We start from the raw sequence: 18,754 nt of genomic DNA, 5'->3' as shown, positions 1-18,754 counted from the left end.
TGCCTTCCCCGTGCAATTTTGCCGCCAGAATTTTTCAAACCCCTGGATCCTCTCCTTAGTCTCCAGGGGGTACAGTCTACCAGTATCTTCCTCTCCTCCCCCCCCGCCCTCTTATCCCACTAATTGGGACAGCAACTCTACTGGCAGAGATCCGGTTGGTCGTCGAGAGCCAGGATGTGGAAGAGGTCCCAACCTCCCTGCGAGGCTTGGGCTTCTATTCCAGGATTTTTGCCAGACAGAAGGGGAACCAGGCTGGCCTGAGAGTTGTTGGACATTTCCACCCTCAATCTGCAAAAATTCAAGATGTTTACGCCAGCGCTTATGGCGGAAACACCGGACAGGGGGGAATGGATGTGCTCCCTGGATCTGAAGGACGCTTATATACATGTCCTGATTGGGCAGCCACATTGTTCCTTACAGCTCTTTGGGATCATGGGCATCCATTTCCAATATAAATTGCTACCCTTCGGCCTAGACTTGGCTCCCAGGGTATTTACCAGGTTGATGGAGGCAGTGGCCTCACTTATGAACACGCTGCACGATCTGGGGTTCACTATCAATCTCAAGAAGTCTCGGCTGCAGCCCATGCAGAGCCTTACCTTCTTGGGCTGCATCTGGGACACCGGCTCTGTGAGAGTCTTTCCCTCTGAGGACAAGATTGCGGCCTTCAAGAGAGCTACAGCTCACTTCCTCTCCATGCCCTTGACCTTGTCCTGGTGGTACCAGCACCTACAGGGTCTTCTGGCAGCGGTCCTCTTGACTGTGCTCCACACAAGACTCAGGATGCAGAGATTACAGCTGCACTTTGCAGCCTCATGGAATCAGGAGAAGGGCTCACAAGAGGAGCCAGTCAGCATTCCTCCCTTTCTCCTCTCGGTCCACCAATGGTGGTCCGCAGACACCAATCTGCCACAGCGTCCATGGTGTCTGGACTCGGCAGGAGTCCCACAAGAATTGTCTAGAATTGAAGGCCATCTGGTTAGCCCTCAAAGCCTTTCTCCCTCTTATCGAAGGCAAGAATGTTCTTATCCAAACAGACTACTCCACCAGCATGTACTAGGTCAACAAGCAGGGGGGCACCAGATCCCCCTCCGTTGTGCAACCTAGCAGTTGGCATGTGGGAATGGGCTCTGAAAATCAACATCTACCTCAGGGCTGTCCACCTCCCATGGGTAGTCCAACCTGAAGTCTGACAGGCTCAGCAGACTGGGGACGGTCAATTACGAGTGGAATGGAGCGACATTACAGCATTTGCCTCACTGGCCACACCCCTGGTCCCAGGGTGATCTGCAAGGTAATGGAAATCCTGGAGCCTCAGCATCATTCTAATAGCTCCTTGGGGGGGCCATCAAGACCGTCGTTCTGAGCTTCTCAGCCAATCGGACAGACCACCCATTCAGTTACCGCTGGGCCCAGCTCCTCTCCGGGCCCGGCAGAGTACTCTGGCCTGATCCTCGCAAGCTAACCCTCGCAGAGTGCTTCATGAACAGATCACGCTGCAGCACTTAAAGGGATAGTCCAGTAAAAAATTTTATTTAAAAAATAGATAGGCAATATAAAAAAATACTAGCACTATTTTTTTTTAAACTTCCTATGGAAAATTTTGAGCTATTCAAGCTCAAAATTCGCAAAAGCAAGCACATGGGCGCATCCATTTTGTGAAATGGATGCCCGCCTGTGCTGGCTTTTGCTTTTGTGGCACTAATGAAGGAATAGCCAGCCGGCTGTAGTAAACAAAAGCTATCGCTGGGTGGCTTTTCCTTCATTGGTGCCGGGACTCGGAGGACGCGGACCGGAGACCAGAGCAGGAAAGCTGCAGCTGAATCTCGGTAAGTGCTATTTTTTTTTTAAAAAAATAAGCACTAGCTGCGGGTTTTTTCTGGCTGGAGGAGCCCGGAAAACTTAGAAATAAAACCGCAGCTTTAAAAACGTTGTATTTATGTTTGCGGTCGCTTTTGAAGCGAGCGCAAACATAAATACAACGTTGTGTTTGAAAACGCTGCGGTTTTTCTTTCCTAGTTTCTCTGGCTCCTCCGGCTCGGAGGAGCCTGAGAAACTTAAAGAAAAACCGCCGCGTTTTCAAACACAACCGCGTTGTGTTTATGCCTGCTGTGGCTATCACTTTGGGTCTCCGGTGCTCCCAGCAGCGGAGACCCAAAGTGAAAGCCAAGGCAGGCAGAAACACAACACGGTTGTGTTTACATGCTGCAGTGTTTCTCCCTACAGCTGATTTCCCATTTGGGGCTCTCGGGCTCCCCACGGGGGGCCCGAGAGCCCCAAATGGGAAATGCTAAATGCTGCAGTGTTTCTGCCTAAATCTGATTTCCCATTTGGGGCTCTCTGGCTCCCCACGGGGGGCCCGAGAGCCCCAAATGGGAAATGCTAAATGCTGCAGTGTTTCTGCCTAAATCTGATTTCCCATTTGGGGCTCTCTGGCTCCCCACGGGGGGCCCGAGAGCCCCAAATGGGAAATGCTAAATGCTGCAGTGTTTCTGCCTAAATCTGCCTTCCCATTTGGGGCTCTCGGGCCCCCTGTGGGGAGCCCGAGAGCCCCAAATGGGGGAGCAGATTTAGGCAGAAACACAACCGTGTTGTGTTTCTGCCTGCCTGCCTTGGCTTTCACTTTGGGTCTCCGGTGCTCCCCAAAGTGATGGCCACAGCAGGCATAAACACAACGCGGTTGTGTTTGAAAACGCGGCGGTTTTTCTTTCCGAGTTTCTCAGGCTCCTCTGAGCTGGTGGAGCCTGAGAATCTTGGAAAGAAAAACCGCAGCGTTTTCAAACACAACGTTGTATTTGTTTGCGGTCGCTTCAAAAGCGACCGCAAACATAAATACAACGTTTTTAAAGCTGCGGTTTTATTTCTAAGTTTTCCGGGCTCCTCCAGCCCGGGAAACTTAGAAAAAAAACCGCAGCTAGTGCTTATTTTAAAAAAAAAAAAAAATAAATAGCTCTTACCGAGATTCAGCTGCAGCTTTCCTGCTCTGGTCTCCGGTCCGCGTCCTCCGAGTCCCGGCACAATGAAGGAAAAGCCACCCAGCGGTAGCTTTTGTTTACTACAGCTGGCTGGCTTTTCCTTCATTAGTGCCGCAAAAGCAAAAGCCAGCACAGGCGGGCATCCATTTCACAAAATGAATGCGCCCATGTGCTTGCTTTTGCGAATTTTGAGCTTGAATAGCTCAAAATTTTCCATAGGAAGTTTAAAAAAATAGTGCTAGTATTATTTTTTTTATATTGCCTATCTATTTTTTAAATAAACATTTTTACTGGACTATCCCTTTAAGCCTATCTCGGGCTAACCTAGAGATCATCCTGGGCACTAGATGCAATGCTACTAGGAGCCAATATAAGAGTAAATGGTCTAGATTTCTGTCATTGGGCCGACTCTAGGGAGGTTGACCCTCTTAAGGGCACCTTGGACAAAGTGCTCTCCTTATCGGCACACATCGCCGCTCCGGTGTGCAGGTGGATACATGCCGCACCGATCTGGCAGCCATAGGAATTTGGAGGAGGGCCTCGTCTCCTCCAACCCGGTGGTCAAGCGACATCTGGCGAGCCTCCACAGACTTTACCCACCTATAAGGAAGCCACACCCAGTGTGGGACCTCAATGTTGTGTTTGACGCGTTGGCGCACAAACCTCTTGAGCCTATGGTGTCCGCGGACATTAGACTGGTCACCATAGAGACAGCTCTGCTTGTGGGCCTCACCTCTGCTTGCAGAGTCGGCGAGATCCAGGATCTGGTGGTATCAGAACCCTACACCACTTTTCAGAGTCAAGGTCGTCCTGCGGGTGCACCCTGCTTTCCGACTCAAGGTGATCTCCCCCTTCCATCTCAACGAGGAAATAGTCTTGCCCACTTTCTTCACAGACCCCCAAGGACGAGCCTCAGAGGGTCTTGCACCGTCTGGATGTCAGACACGCGCTGAAATACTATCTGGACAGAACCAAGTACTTCCGCAAGTCAGACGCCTTGTTTGTCACACTTGTTGGGTCAAGGCCCGTTATCAGGCCTCCAAGACCTCCATAGCAAGGGGGATGGTTGCGGCCATCATGGAGGCCTATGAGGGGCAGCGCAAAACAGTGCCAGCAAACTTACGTGCCTATGGGCTCAGAGCCAAGGCCACGGCCAACTCGTTCCAACGGCAGGTGCCGTGGCCGGTCATCAGCAGAGTGGCTACCTGGACCACCCCTTTGGCTGTCTGTAAACACCACTGTTTGGACGCTGCCTCCAAGTCAGACGCGGCATTCGGGCAGGCGGTTTTGAGAAACCTGTTTTCTTGAGGAGGGGCTCCGCTCCACCCAGGGGCTACATTCAGTTGTAATCGCCCATACAGTATGGAGTAAAAAAAGGGACGGGACATAAGAGTAATTAATAGTTACTCACCGTAGTGACTAACATACTCTTAGTCCATAGTCCCCTTTCCTCCATACGTCCCACCATCCTCCCCCCTAAACATACTGGTGTCATTAGGCAATACTGATCATTTTCGACGCGTCAGTGGGGACTGAAGAGTGGCGCCGGAGGGCGGAGTCAGGCGAGCGCATGCTCCCAGGGCAGCACCCCCACGCGCCTCTAAATTTAAAGGGGAAGGAGTTTTTTTTCTGGTGAAAAAGGTTGTCTCCCATCCCTCGCGAGGGACGCTCATACAGTATGGAGGAAAGGGGACTATGGACTAAGAGTACGTTAGTCACTACGGTGAGTAACTATTAATTTATTGCCCACCCATATTCACCCCTATTTTCGAGAAGCAGCTGCTAGCTTTACTTGGATTGCATATTAAACCTTGCTCCCCATTAATCATTTCTGGTGATTTTAACTTATGGGCATCTGATCGATCTGATCACATTGCTGGGACATTGCTGAATCTCTTTAAGAGTATTGGATTAAAGCATGTAATGGTACCCACTCATCTTGGTGGTAACATCCTAGATTGGGTATTAACAAGAAACCAAGACCTTTCTTTTCTGGATATCCAAGAATGTATTTGATCAGATCATTGCATTGTGCAGTTTGATATAAAGTTCTGACTCCACAAAAGAAGACCTTCGGACAAGTACCAAACCCACTCTCCCGAGAAGTACTGAAAGATTCACACAAAGCGTTTGAGTTTGTTATCCCCCAGTTAACTTCCCTTGAAGAGAACACCTCTCTGGAACTCTCCACTGCTCGATTCCGCACCATCCTAATGTGGCCTTTCAAACATTGGCACCTATGCTGCTAATCTCAAAAAAAGAATACTACTTGTAATTGTTAGGGAGGATTCTCATAAATGGCTGATTTCCCTTACCTAATGAGTCCCTCAGCAGCTTTGCTGGATTTCTAGGATTTATTTTACTCACCTGATAAGAGTGTGAGCCTTTTATTCCCACTCTTGCATGTGTTTTGCTGTGTGTGCTTTCACTTTTTGTCTGATCTTGAGCACTGGAGCCTCACCTACTCCATGGCCTCATATTTTCATGCGTGTTACACAGCACCTTCAGTGCAGTGACACAGGGTTGTCTTTGAGACTTCCCACCGACTACATTTTTCTGGGGCTGGCTACTGTCCCCCAGAAAAGGGTAAAGTTGCCATTAACTTTACTTTAGTCACTTTAAACCACAGACCCAGTACACCCCATCTTACATGGAGTATTGGAAATGGTTAACTCTTATCCCTTTTTTGTCTGTGCCTCTTGGAGCATTGTTTCTCTCCCTTTACATTAAGACTTGGCTGGTGGCAGTGGTATCTACCCTAACTTTTCAACCGCGTTTATCTTATATAAACGTGGTAATGTTTTAGGTATTATATTAACATAAACAACATAAACCTGCTTGACAAATGCATTTTATTTTGGCATCGGCTTGGTTTATTCGCCATTTCTTTTAGTTAGTCTTTCTCGTGTTTTTCTCTGCGCGCCAAACCGGGCATGACTCCTTTGTTCGCTGTCTTTTCATAAGCCCTCCTTAAGGCGCCTGAAAGTCTAGGTAGGCAGGATGTGAGGGAGGGATATTTGGACCCCTGCCATGGGTTCCCTTGGTAACCCAAGTCACACTCCTGTTTGATTGGTTGAGGGGGACTGTCCTTGCCAGGACAGCCACCCTGCTGTGTGATTGACAGCCAGGCTGTATGAATGGGGGAAAACTGCATAAAAAGCAGGTCTCTGGGACTGGAAAGGTAGTCGCCATTGGAACGAAAGAACCAATGAGGAACTGGCAGAAGAGGACCCTACAACGACTGAACCGCCCGGTGAAGCCCTGCTGCATGTCCCAATCTTCAGAATCCGACGACAGAGAAGATCCTCCAGGAAACTTCTTCCCTTGAGCTGGTGGGACCAACCAGTTCGCCCAAACTGCAAGCCAGGACCCCTCCTCTGGTCGAATTTGTTGTACAGAGCTACAGTGGGCCCGATAGCCAGGAAGGTTGAACCCTGCTTGGGTTTTAAGGAGCGCACCTTTTATTCGTTGCTTTGCTCTGCTGCTGGTTTCTTCCCTGGGTAGTGCAGGACCCTCCAGTCTTCCTACTTCTTGTCAGTCTGACAGTCGCTTCAGGAACCGTGAGCCTGCAGGAACTACCAGGAACGTCTGCCTCAGCTACAGCTCCCTCTCCGTTTTAAGGTACTGTGCAAATCCGGTTGTCCTGTTCGTTCAACCGCGGTGAAAGTGTTTGAAATCTTTCTCCAATCCGAGGGCTTGTCCTTCTCTTCTCTTTGAATTAACTATTGTATCAACCAACCTCGTCCGGAAACCGTACCACAAACTTTACTGTGAACTACCCTGAACTGTGTGATCTTGAGCAAAACACTTTTGGCCGTAAAACTTTTCTACCTGATTCTATCTCTGTAGTTCCTCTTGTTCAATTGCCCTGAGTACTTACCTGTTGGTGTGATTTAATGTGTTAACTTTTGTCTTTCCCTCCCTTTTAAATTGCTGGAGTGCCATTTTGCTCCCACTTACTTTTGTGAGCTTAACTTGTCTGGAATTTAAGGTAAGTGGTGTGGTGTATTAAGAGTGTGATTTTTAGACTGCTTATAATAGTATACTGTTATACAACTGAAGAGTGAAATAAATGTATATTCTTTTACTTGAAAACCTTGAGTCAGTGTTTGCCTGAATAGTAGTACTTGCTGTCCTTTGTGTAACTATTCGATGCTACTCACTTACTCTTGAGATGTCTGGTTGCTCCGCTACTGCTACCACTTTTACTGTGTAGTACAGGCAGAATGGGTTTGTCCAGAAAGTAAATCCACATCAGGCGGGTATCAAAGACAGTTCTAGTAAAGCACCAGGTCATGAAACTAAACCTGAGGTTCTCAGTGGGGCATCTCTCACTGATGCTGGCACTGTTGGATTTTGCCCAATTTTAACTAGCAAAGTCTCTGAAATTGTGGCTATAATGAAACCCATATCTTGTAAAAGATGTTTTCCCTGCCACTTATTTCAAAGAATATTTGGCTACTATTGTTCCATGGGTCACAATGTTCATTAACCAGTCCTTTCAAGAAGGGGCCGTTACAGAATGTATTAAAGATCTCCCCCTTGATGAAAAGTGAAAATTTAGATCCAAATGCCTCGGTCAACTATAGGCCTATAACTAATGTTCCCTACTTGTTGAAAGTTATAGACAATCGCCTGTATTCAATACAAGAGCTGTGTTGAACAGAAGGGAATCTTGGCCAAGGGATAATCGGGTTTCCGTAAAAAAGCACGGGACTGAGTCCGCGCTCTTGGATGTAAACTCACATATAGCTGACGTTGTGGATCGGCAATGCTGTTGTTGTTTGACCTGTCCGCCGCTTTTGATCTTGTGCATCGCGAGTTGCTGGTGGCCAGACTGGTCAAGGTAGGTAGTTGTTCAGGGCTGACTGCAAAATGGTTTAAATCCTTGCTTGTCCCAAGGAAGGCAAGAATAGCAAAAGAACACTATCAATCACAGCAAGCACATCTCAGCTGTGGTGTTCCGCATGGCTCCTGCTTGTCACCACTGTACAATGTCTATTCCAAGCCTTTGTTTGATCTCCTTGATGGCCGGGGTGTAAAATGTGCAAATTATGAGGACGACACCCAGATCATCTTGGGAGTTATCTGGAAGGTACGATGAGGATTTGGCAAGAGTTAGAAAGGCTTTCAGCGCCACAAAAACATGCACGGCGAGATATTTTCTTGCTTTAACTGAGAAAAAATTGAAATTTTGATCCTGGGCACTGATGCCAAATTGAAAAAACACTGGGTCTTTTTTGATCCAGAACTAACATTTAAAAAACATGTCTCCTAATGCTGAGGGCTAATTACAACTCTCCTTCCCTGCGAATTTCAGTTAATGGCTTCTTGTCCCAACCAATCGCTCAGACGAGAGGAACGAAGCAAGGCTGTCCAATGTCCCCCCTCTTGTATGCCCTTTTTCTTGAGCCCCTCCTGGTGAAGAAACGCCTCCACCGACAAATAAGGGGAATCCCGATTGGGGGGGCCCGGGGGGGAGCTAGAGCATAAAACTATGGCCTTCGGGGACGACTTGTTAGTGGCCATGACTAAGCCCACAGAGTCTCTGCCAGTTCTTCTACAGGAACTGGACGCATTCGGAGCTGTCTCAGGTCTCCAAATAAATAAGACTAAGTCGGAAATTTTAAATATTTCAGATGACCCATCGACGATAGCAAGGATTGCTGCAGTCAAGATGACAGTCCTTCTGAAGGCTCTTTACTATTTTCAGGCTCTTCCAATAAGAATGCCCAGATCATTCTTCCGATCACTGAATAGGATGACTTTGTCTTATGTGTGGCAGGGCAAGATACCTAGAGTGGCATTGGCTTTGATGACTGCGCAAGTGGGGGAGGAGGGCTTGGCGCTTCCGCATTTCCAGAAATACTACGAAGCAGCACAACTCTGAGTAATTGGAGAATGGGTGGTGGATACTCCCCAGCACATATGGACAAAGCAGGATGCAGCCGTGGCAAGATCCTCCCTTTCTAACATTCTTTGGTCCCACAAGAAGCATAGGCATGCTAATTCCAAAATAAGTGAAATCCTAGGCTCGACTCTCACCGATGGACCCCAAAGCATTCTCCTCCTGGAAACAGGCTGGTTGCACACAAATCTGCGACATGTTCCCTGCTCATTCGCTTAGGACCTATGAAGACTGTGTCTGAGAATGTGGCTTGAAGGCCTCGGATAGATACCAGTATACTCAACTAGCTCATTGGCTTTCTTCTCCCGCCATTAGGGAAGCTGCTACAAAGTCCCTCACGAGATTTGAAACCTTCCTGACAACAGATGCAGGAACGCGCAAGCTAATATCTTACCTGTATGCACATCTGAGTCTGCAGGCGGAGGAGGTTTGGTGGAGTTACATGAGGAAGTGGGAGGTGACGCTGGGGGAGAAGGTACCTCGACATTTCTGGGAGGAGGACTGGCGAAATATACCCAAATTGACTAGGTCGACCCAACTGAGAGAAATGTGGTACAAAGTGCTCATGACACCAGGAAAACTGGGAAGCATTTTCTCTGAAGCGAATGGTCTGTGCTGGCGGGGGTGTCAACAGCATGGGGACTGGAAGCACATATGGAAGACCTGTCCTGGAGGACTTCTGGAGGGAACTCAAGACTGAGGCCGGGAAAATGGTCCATGGACTGGGGACTTTGGGGGATGGAGTGTGGCTAGCAGGCCTCTGGGATCCGGAATTGTCAGTATTTACCAAGCGCCAACGGAAAGTTATTATGGTTTTGGTGATAGTGGCATGGCTAGTAATAGCCCAATGTTGGAAGCAACGATCGCCACCAACTCTCCTTCAATGGCTTAGAAAAGTCTGGCACTTTGTCACCATGGAGTGGATGACTTATAAATTGCAGGGTGCCCCGGAGACTTTTCCTGCAGACTGGGGTTCTCTTCTCCAATATTTGCAAAGTGATTATATGCTGCAATGGTGCCCTCATAGTATTTGTATATTGAACTTGTTTTGACTTGACTCCTAGCACTGTGCCTCGTGATCATATGCTTAAGAACTGCTGTGCTGAATTCCTAGGGATTGTGGGTGGGGGAGGGTGCAGGGATGGGGACATAGGGTGTTTATGGTTATGGTTGGTTATATATTAAAATCAATAAAACAATCTTAAATTATTTTTTTTTAAATGTCTCCTATTTGAGCTCTAGCTGTGCTTATGACACAGCTTCTCTGGCAAATACGTCCATACTTGTTGGAGAAAAATAGCTGTAAATGCAACAGCCACAATTAACACAAAGCTGGATTTTTGCAGTAGTCTATTGGTAGGGGCATCACAGGCAAATAAAAAATAAATAAACCTCCAAGTCATTCAGAATGGGGCAGTGAGGGCTGTCTGCGGCCTGAAGACTAGAGAGCATATCACTTGTGCTCGTCAGGAGCTGCACTGGCTCCCGGTCCGACAAAATTATTTTTTAGGCCTAAAGTTTGGTTCATAAATGCCTGGCTGGTGATGCGCCACTCTATTTTAGCTCACGGATTAGAAAAACACCAGTCAGGTGTACCCTGAGATCTAACTAAGAGGATTGTTTAGTACAGCCACGTTACCTGTTTGGATCTAGCTTTAATAATTGGGCACCTAGCATTTGCAACGCACTCCCATGGTCACTCAGGCAGATCTTGTCGTATGCACAGTTTAAAAAAGGCCTGAAGACCTTTTTGGTTGAATAGGGAGGTGATTAACATTCCTTAGGTAGATACTTGTTCGTGTCCTAACACACTGTTTCTTGTTGTAAGTCATGCAAGCGCCCTGAGACATACAGAGGTATTGGCGTGATATTTAAAAAAAAAAATGGAATGGAGTAGGGTCTACCAGTAAGTATGGAGCTTACATTTCATGATAAAGAGTTAGTTGGGCCTTAACTCTGTTTGCATTTTTTTATTTTATCTACACTATGCTCTATGAATCTTTGTTTAATCTGAGTACTTAGGTTTCCTATCAGAAGTATATTGTGTGTTACCTTCTAAATAAATTGTAGATTTTTCAGTATACCAGTGTGGTGTATTCTTTTGTGGTGGCTATTTGGATAAACTGTACCTTCCTGCTAGTCTTCCTTTCTCCTGACTCCTGAAGTTAAGCCCGGCCGCTGTACTATAGCTACCATTTTAGAGTCTGGTATTTCCTTTTGGGTGACATGCTGTTCTATCATTAAGTTTGACTATTATCCCGCCCTCACCTGGGGTTGTGCAAAAATCTCCCTAACACCACCTACATTTGTTTAGTAAACAGGTTGTAATAATCCGGGCCAACCTTTTAAATCACAAACTGCACAGCACATGATTCTAAAGGCCAGCATCAAAATGATTTCTTAACATTTTATGACAAAATGAGCATATTATGTCCTGCTGGTTACGTTTACTAATCGTGAATGTTGTGTGCATGTGGAGCTCAGAGATTTAGGAGAGGGTGCTTGAATGAATGTTGCCTGGGACATTCAGTTGCGACTGAGCTGTATCGGAGTGTGTTGCCGGTGGCACTCTTCTATCGTATGTAACTCGGGCTTTATTCTTTTGTTTCTAGATTGAATAGTCTTTTAAGGCTCAAAATAAATGTTTTAATTGTGGCCTCCTGACTGATCAATGAGAGCTTAGGATAAGATACATGGCCTATCCCAAAAGTGCACACGTTTTGAGCACATAATTAGGCAGTTATATAATTGTCTTGTTCTCCCAAAAGTGCTGCAAAAAGTTGCTTATCGTGCACCCATGGCTTCAGGACAGACAGTTTGCACCAGTACAAGCACAGTTGTACATGGTTCTTGCACTTGGGCAAAAATTGCTCTTGTGGAAATAAGTATTCTTTCAATACATTTTTGCACAAGGGCAGTGATTGCCCTATTGCCAATAATTTGCCCTCTTAACACGAAGGCAAACCTTGCCCTGGTGCAAAAATCAATTGAAGGTATATGCTTTTTACAGTAGGGCAATTATTTCCTGTCTGCTAAAACTTTAAAATTGCACTTCACTGGTGCATAGTTTATTTAGTGAGGCCCCTGGTGTGGATCACTCTAAGAACTAGCAGCAGAGATGGGCTAGTACCCTCTTTTTTGTTTTTGGGGGGCCTGACTCTTGAGGGTTATATAAACAAGGAAAAGAGGGAATGTGTCAAGGCTACCTCTCCCTTCAATACACAGGTAGTGCAGAGCAACCTACAGGGGGCTAAAGGGTATTATCATTTAGCCATTCATAATCAAAGTTACACATTGTGATACAGTTAAAACAAAGTTTATTCTAAATAATGTTCTATAATAAAAACCGAGACCGACTTAATTATCATTGTCATACATAATACAAGAGCATATATCTAAATCGGGTGAGGTTAGTAACAACAAGTGTTTTCATGTACTGCAAAAACAGTGACAGCACATATCTACTGTCGACACTATAAAGTGTATCCAGAGCACAATTCTGATTAGCAAAGATTGGGTTGTCCTCCGAAATTTCCTCATTTCACTGGTGCTAACAAGCAGTGGGAGGTTGTCAAAGACGTGTAGATGTTACTTGTAATCTACTGTTCGTTTTCTGCATCTTGGGCTGGGATTTGGGGAGACTGTCATCTATACAATCACAGGTTTCCAATTGCTCTGTTGGCTGCTGGTAAGGGCTTCTGTCAGGAGAAATATAATAGAAGCATTCAATGATTGCGTTTAGCACTACTCAAAGTACAGTGCTTCAGGTTAGAGCGATCATCTTCTCTGATGTGTATGCGGAGTAGTGGCAGAGTCTGGCACATGCACAAGAACTGAAATCTATGTTTTTGGTAAACTGCCCACTCTGTTTAGTGTAGCACACGTATTTACTCTTTCCTTTTGTTTTGTTTCAGACAAGGATATGGAGAGGACTATGGGAATCAGAAAGCTGGATGGAGTGCTTCCAATGAATATTATGGCTACTACCCTAGCCATTATGATTATGGAGGTAAGATGGGGCCGGGGGGGAGGGCTGATTATTTGATGTTGATCTCATTATATGCCTCTGATCCCAACATTAAGAGGATCTTGGAACAGGTAACCAACAGAATGTGTTTTGCATTCTTTTGATCGGTTAGCAAGTTTGGTTGTTTCGGGAGAGTACAGTGTCAAAATCAACTAAGCAAATAATACTTTAATGTTGATTACTCTATTCAAATTACCAGCAGAAAAGTGTTTGTGTTTGAATGTGCTGGATTTGGGCCCGATTTACCTAGATCTCAGATTTAGAATAACCCCAAACGCTTATCCCAGTGAACATTGCACCTGGAGTCCTGAATGTCTTTGCAACAGTTTTAAACCCTGCAGAAGCCAGGACGTGAACACTGGTTGTTGGGCCTAGGGTTGTGTGACAAATCTGAAGAAGTCGCTTTTCCTGTACAGGGAGACCTTTCCCGGGAGGTGCATCCACAGTACAATTATCCCCCCTGGGCAGTGCACAGCCGGAGGATCACTTGGGAAGGCCATTATGGGACTAGGTACGATCATCTTCAAGAAACTCGGTATAACCATGTTGAAAGTCTGTCAACCCCTTTTCAGGAATTAATTCCCCTCCCATTCCCTGATAGATACGACTGATATGTTTTATTGTGAGACCAATCCAACTAGTTCATTCCTGAAGAGCTAACTAGTATTGACATTGACTTGTTACATTTGAAACCTTGTACTGACAGACTTTATATATTTGGGCATCCTGACTGTTTTATTTTTTATTTTGCCATTGGTCAAACAAAGACTTTTTACACAGATCCTTCAAATTTAAAATGAATCAACGGTACAATACATTTCCATTTAAAGCAAATACTGTTCCATATAACTTTTTTTTTTTTTTTAAATTTTTTTATTTACTTGTCTATAATCAACAGAAAAGTTTGATTTTTACAAGAGATCATATCTCATATCTCAGATATGAATAGATCGTTAGAACTGTTAAGTTGCAGAACAGGTAAGATCAGAATGAAAGAAGAAAAAGAAGAGGAAGAAGACAGTGCAACATGAAGGGAAGAAGAGATGAAATGTCCGGCTGCATCGTGGAGGTTTTGTTAAGTGGAACCAGATGCGGGACCACTCTCTGATGCTCGCTTAAGAGCTGCCTCCAAAATGTTTACCGCCGCGGTTGCCCATTTAGTTTTTTCACCTGCAACCAGTCTGCACCACCATGTTTCTTCTTCTCGGAGTGGCGCGTCATGCATTAGTGGTAGCATGAAAGCTTCACGTAAATATGCTGTATTCGCACAATTTAAAAGTAAGTGTTTTACAGTTTCCTCCACTTTGGGCTCTGAGCATAGTCTGCATGTTTTTATGGTGGATTTTGACCGGATCGCTTTAATTTCCTGAGTTAGCATGAGATTTAGCCTCAATTTCATGAAGTTCTTCTGTAGCCTTTTGTCAGGGAATTTTATGCAATAGTTCAGCGGTCTATTCAGCTTGTTTGTAGTTGGCGGCAAGTGGGTGAGTAATTTATTTGCCGTAGCTGCCTCGCATGTTTGTATCCAGTCCTCCTGGGCAATTTTTCTCTTTAGCTTGGCAGGATTGTGAATTAGGTCTTCTGATGAACAAGCCAAATCAGCTAGATTTTCCTGTAATTCTCGCTCCCATTTCTTCAGGGCGATGCAATGGCCTTGGGTAAGTTCATTATGAATTGCTTTAAATAAAGGTAAAGCGTCTGGAGAAATTATTTTGCACAGAAGTCTCATTCGGCTTTGCTTGACCGACGCTTTCATCGATAGGAGGCCCAAATCCCGCCTGATAGCTGCGATAATATAACTTTTAAAAACATGTATGATGCAACATTTGTATCTACATTTAACTTTCTTCTATTCTCCATTATAATGGAATTTTTATAAAGTACAATTCATTCAGTTGATAAGAGGATTTTCTTCCCGGCAGACAGCCTATGGCAAAATTCTTGGGTATTAAGCCACTCGTTGTGATGGACAAATCTACCAAAGTATTTTTCTCTTAATGGTAAAGTGAATGTGCAATAAATGAGGTGTCTTACATCTTGGGTATGCCCTTCTCTGAACAGGTCACATTCTCCTTCTTTATGGTCCGAATATTGCTGAATTCTTGCTGTTTCATTTGTTTAACCAGATTTAGGCAGAAACTTAAAAGTTCAGCCCGCCAAGTGGGAATTCAAAATTGTCTTAGGTAGGGCAACTCATACTTGTTTCATTTCTCACCTAAGGTTTTTTGTACTTTTCAGGTAGCAGCATGAGGCTCTGGTCACAATCCAGTCAGTTCTCATCGTGGCACGCTTTGCTTTCTGCGGATTTTCAACCAGGGTATCACTTGTTACCTCACAATTATGAAGAATTTGTTCAGTGTCTTTTTTTCAAATTTCACAAGAATTTGCTCTTATTTGAGTTAGTATGATCTTTTATATCTTTAAGTAATTCTTACGTGGATCTAATATAGATCTATATAGAAACAGTCATTTCCAATTGAAATGTGATTAAAGGGAGTGTAATCCTAATTCATATCCCAATCGGGCTATGGGCAGAGACATAGGAAAGGATAGCTTGTGTTTCCATAAACAACCTTCTAAAAGTGCACAATTATATTTGTGGGCACAGGGTTTAATTTCCATCCCAATATAGGATTGCTGGAATCACTTTCCCTTTATAGATTTGTAACAGTGGGAGAAGCGAAAATCTGCACAATGTCTTCAATAGTTTTTTCAATTGGCTTATATATTGTAGTATTTTGCTCTCTAGTTCTACAGTCAGATCTTTCAACAACTGAGTTACACTGGAGTTAAAGCCTTGGTATTTTCTTTTCTTTACAAACGGGAGGATTTGGTTATTCATATACCCTTTAAGTGATTTTTTTTCAGTTGGAAGGTCGGCCGAAAAATCATTATGTTGATTTTTGTGGTATTAATTGCTAGATCAGTTTCACAAGCATACATTTCCATTGCCTTCATTAAATGTTGTAATCCGATTGAGGTATGATCAATCAAGGCTACTTCGTCTGCATAGGCAAGAAAGTGAATTGAGCTTTTGCTTATTGTTGTACTGACTAGCATGTGTAATTAATCAGCCAGATCTTCTAAATATAGATTGAAAAGAAAGGCTGCAAGAATACAACCTTGTCTCACCCCATTTTCAGTAGATATCTCTGGGGAGAGTTTGCCTTTTAAATTCAGTAGTCTAACTTGGATGGTAGCATGTTGATGCAGTGCTATGATGATTGCAAACAAGCCCCCAGGAATGTCCAGTTTCTTTAATTGCGACCATAGTTTGGCTCTATTGTCTAAATAAAAAGCTTTAAAGTCAATTAGAGCAATGTATGTTGGTTTGTATTTTTTATGCAAACTTTGAGCTTTTACAGTATGCAGAATTAATCCATTGAGTGTGGTGGTGGAGCCCTTTCTGAAGCCAATCTATTGCCTGGATAGGTTTGTTCTAGTCTCAGCCCGTTTCTCTAGTTCTTTTAACACTATGCGTGAGAAAATCTTGCTATCGCGATTTAAGGGGGCGACAGGACGATAATTGATATGTTCCAATCTATCGCCTGTTTTGTAAATGGGGATTACGATAGCTTGTTTCCAAGACTCCGGCAGGCATTCAGTGTATATAATATTTTTAAAGAGACCACACAAAATCTTGGACCAGTTTGCTGTATCCGATTTTAAAGATCACAATCGGTTGGGTCCAGTGGCCCTGGATCTGGATGATTTAATAATGAGTCTTTTCATTTCATCTTTAACTATGCTAAGTTCCAATTTAGCTTTTTTCTTTCCAACAACTTCGTCCAAGGTTTGGCGGCTTTGCGGTCTCAGTAAAATATTCTTCACAGGCTGTGCTCGATATTGTGGATGGTTGCTACATTCCTTGGGACAATGTTTGACCGTTAGTTATCATCCAGAAATGTTTTGCCTGTGTTGGTAGGAGAGCTTGAAGCATGCATTGTCCATCGTGGATATTTAGTGATAGTCTATGATTTTTGCGACCAATGTCGATATCTATTGCAGTTCTTTTTTTTTTTTTTTTCTAGGTAGATTTTCTTTTTGACTTGGCCCTCATTTTTGAGAGCATGCATGCTTTTATGGAGCTGTTTTTGATTTTAAGGCCTTTTTGTCTTTCGCGGATCAGGATCCCAAAGAAATTCAACATAACTTCCTGGGGAACATAGTGTCTGTATTTGAATTTCATAGCTATATTCTACAGTATGTCCCAGTTTGGTTTTTAGTTTTTAGTCTAAACTAAACTTACTACTCGGTTGCCTTGTTGCCTTGTGTGGTAACTTTTAAACTTTTAAACTAGAAGTATATAGATTATTAATTTCAAATCTTTCTAGCAGAAACAAGGTGTGTTGTAAGGAGCTGTTTGCTGCGTTTCATTGGGACAACACTAAACTGCGTGCAGCGCTGGAACAGTTCTTCTGACACTATATAATGTGGATTTGGCCTTTCCGTTTGACCACGTTGTAGCAGGGACTAGATCACCATATATGTTACCATTATTGATCATCCGGTTCCAATCAAGGAACATGTTTACCCACATTTCTCCATTTAGCTTATTGGTACCTGGTTTTGAAAGTTTCCTGACAATTTGTAGAGCAATATGCGTTGAAGTTACCACTTATGATAAGATAGTCACTGAATAAGATATTTACCTCAGTAAGGATCACAGACAGGTCTTCTAGGAATAACAAAAGACCCTTACTGACTGGGTTCCAATATATGTTAATCAAAATCAAACCTCTTGTGACCCTGCCTTGCAACACATCTGACAACAAGAATACCTGGTATTACTTGATTTATGCTACTAACGTCGTGGCCTATACTATTTCTGATTGCTATCAGAAGACCTCCTGATGGTCTTCCTCCATTTGGGCAAATTGGCTTGCCTGATGGAAAATATAAATGTTGATGGGTTTACAACAGTAAACCCATCACCATTTATATTTTTCATCAGCCAAGTCTCTTGGAAAAAGACGAGATCTTGGTCATTGAAAATCATCTTGCTAGTAGCATTGTCTCTGTATGATGATGGGCCTGTTATATTCCACCTCAATAGAAACAACCCCTTTTCTTCCCCTAAAGCAAGTCCCCGTTGATATTGAGCCTCTGAAAGACATCCATCAAAAGCTTGGGTTTCTCTTTGTTTACTAGATATTAGTTTGCACTCCGAGGAGCAGCTTCTCTTAGTTCAGAAGATCTTGTCGATTTGATGGTTGCTTTTTGTGCACCAGCTAATGTGACGTCCCGTCTATTTTTCAATTCATCAGAAGCTATTGGTGGTAAGCTGTCAAATACTTTGTCACCCATGTTTTTTAAATTCTCCAGCACACATTTCTAAAGCGTTCATTCCTTCACTTGTTTTTAAAATCAGTTCAGCTATGTATGTGCCTTTTTCATATGGGAAGGAGATGCGTTCTATATCTTGGCTTGGGAACAAATATAGGTCTGATACTTTTTTTGGTGTATGAGAAGACATTGCTGCAATTAAGGGCTTTTTGTCCCATTGTTTTAGTTTAATTTAACCATACTCTAGGGGCTGCAAAAGCGTTGTTTACTGAGCTTTAGCTGTGCTGGATTAGCTATTGTGTTTTGCTTGGGCTTGGCATGAATCCTCTCCTAAACTGTTGTTCTGCTCAGTAATCTCAGAAGCAGTATCTGTGTTAGCTTTTTTGGGTTTGACTGGCTCCCTAATCGTTGATTGTCCCCTCTTGCAAAAGATGGGGGCCAGCCATAAGGGTTTTGTTAGAGCTTTTACTTTGATCATTGATCCCATGGTCTTTGACCGGGTACTAGTTCTTGCTTTAGGGTCAATTTGCTGGACATTAGTTGATTCCACATCTATAC

At 44.0% G+C, this 18,754-nt stretch overlaps 1 protein-coding gene across 6 annotated transcripts in view; it reads left to right on the top strand.

Annotated features, from left to right (window-relative positions):
• Window positions 1–18,754, top strand: part of SEC16A (SEC16 homolog A, endoplasmic reticulum export factor) — a 1,467,667-nt gene that overhangs the window by 183,615 nt on the left and 1,265,298 nt on the right. For all 6 annotated transcript variants that reach the window (XR_011268503.1, XM_069609587.1, XM_069609588.1 and 3 more), the window contains exon 4: window positions 12,798–12,892. Coding sequence is in view for 5 of the 6 variants with exons in the window: in XM_069609587.1 (XP_069465688.1) it covers window positions 12,798–12,892 (95 nt within the window). In the remaining variant the exon portion in view is untranslated. The remainder of the gene's footprint in view (window positions 1–12,797; window positions 12,893–18,754) is intronic.

This window comes from Ambystoma mexicanum, chromosome 8 (genome assembly GCF_040938575.1).
Source record: "Ambystoma mexicanum isolate Mex_15411 chromosome 8, UKY_AmexF1_1, whole genome shotgun sequence".
NCBI lineage: Eukaryota > Metazoa > Chordata > Amphibia > Caudata > Ambystomatidae > Ambystoma > Ambystoma mexicanum.
The sequence above is the reverse complement of the archived record's forward strand: the minus strand, read 5'-3'. Positions and strand labels throughout refer to the sequence as shown.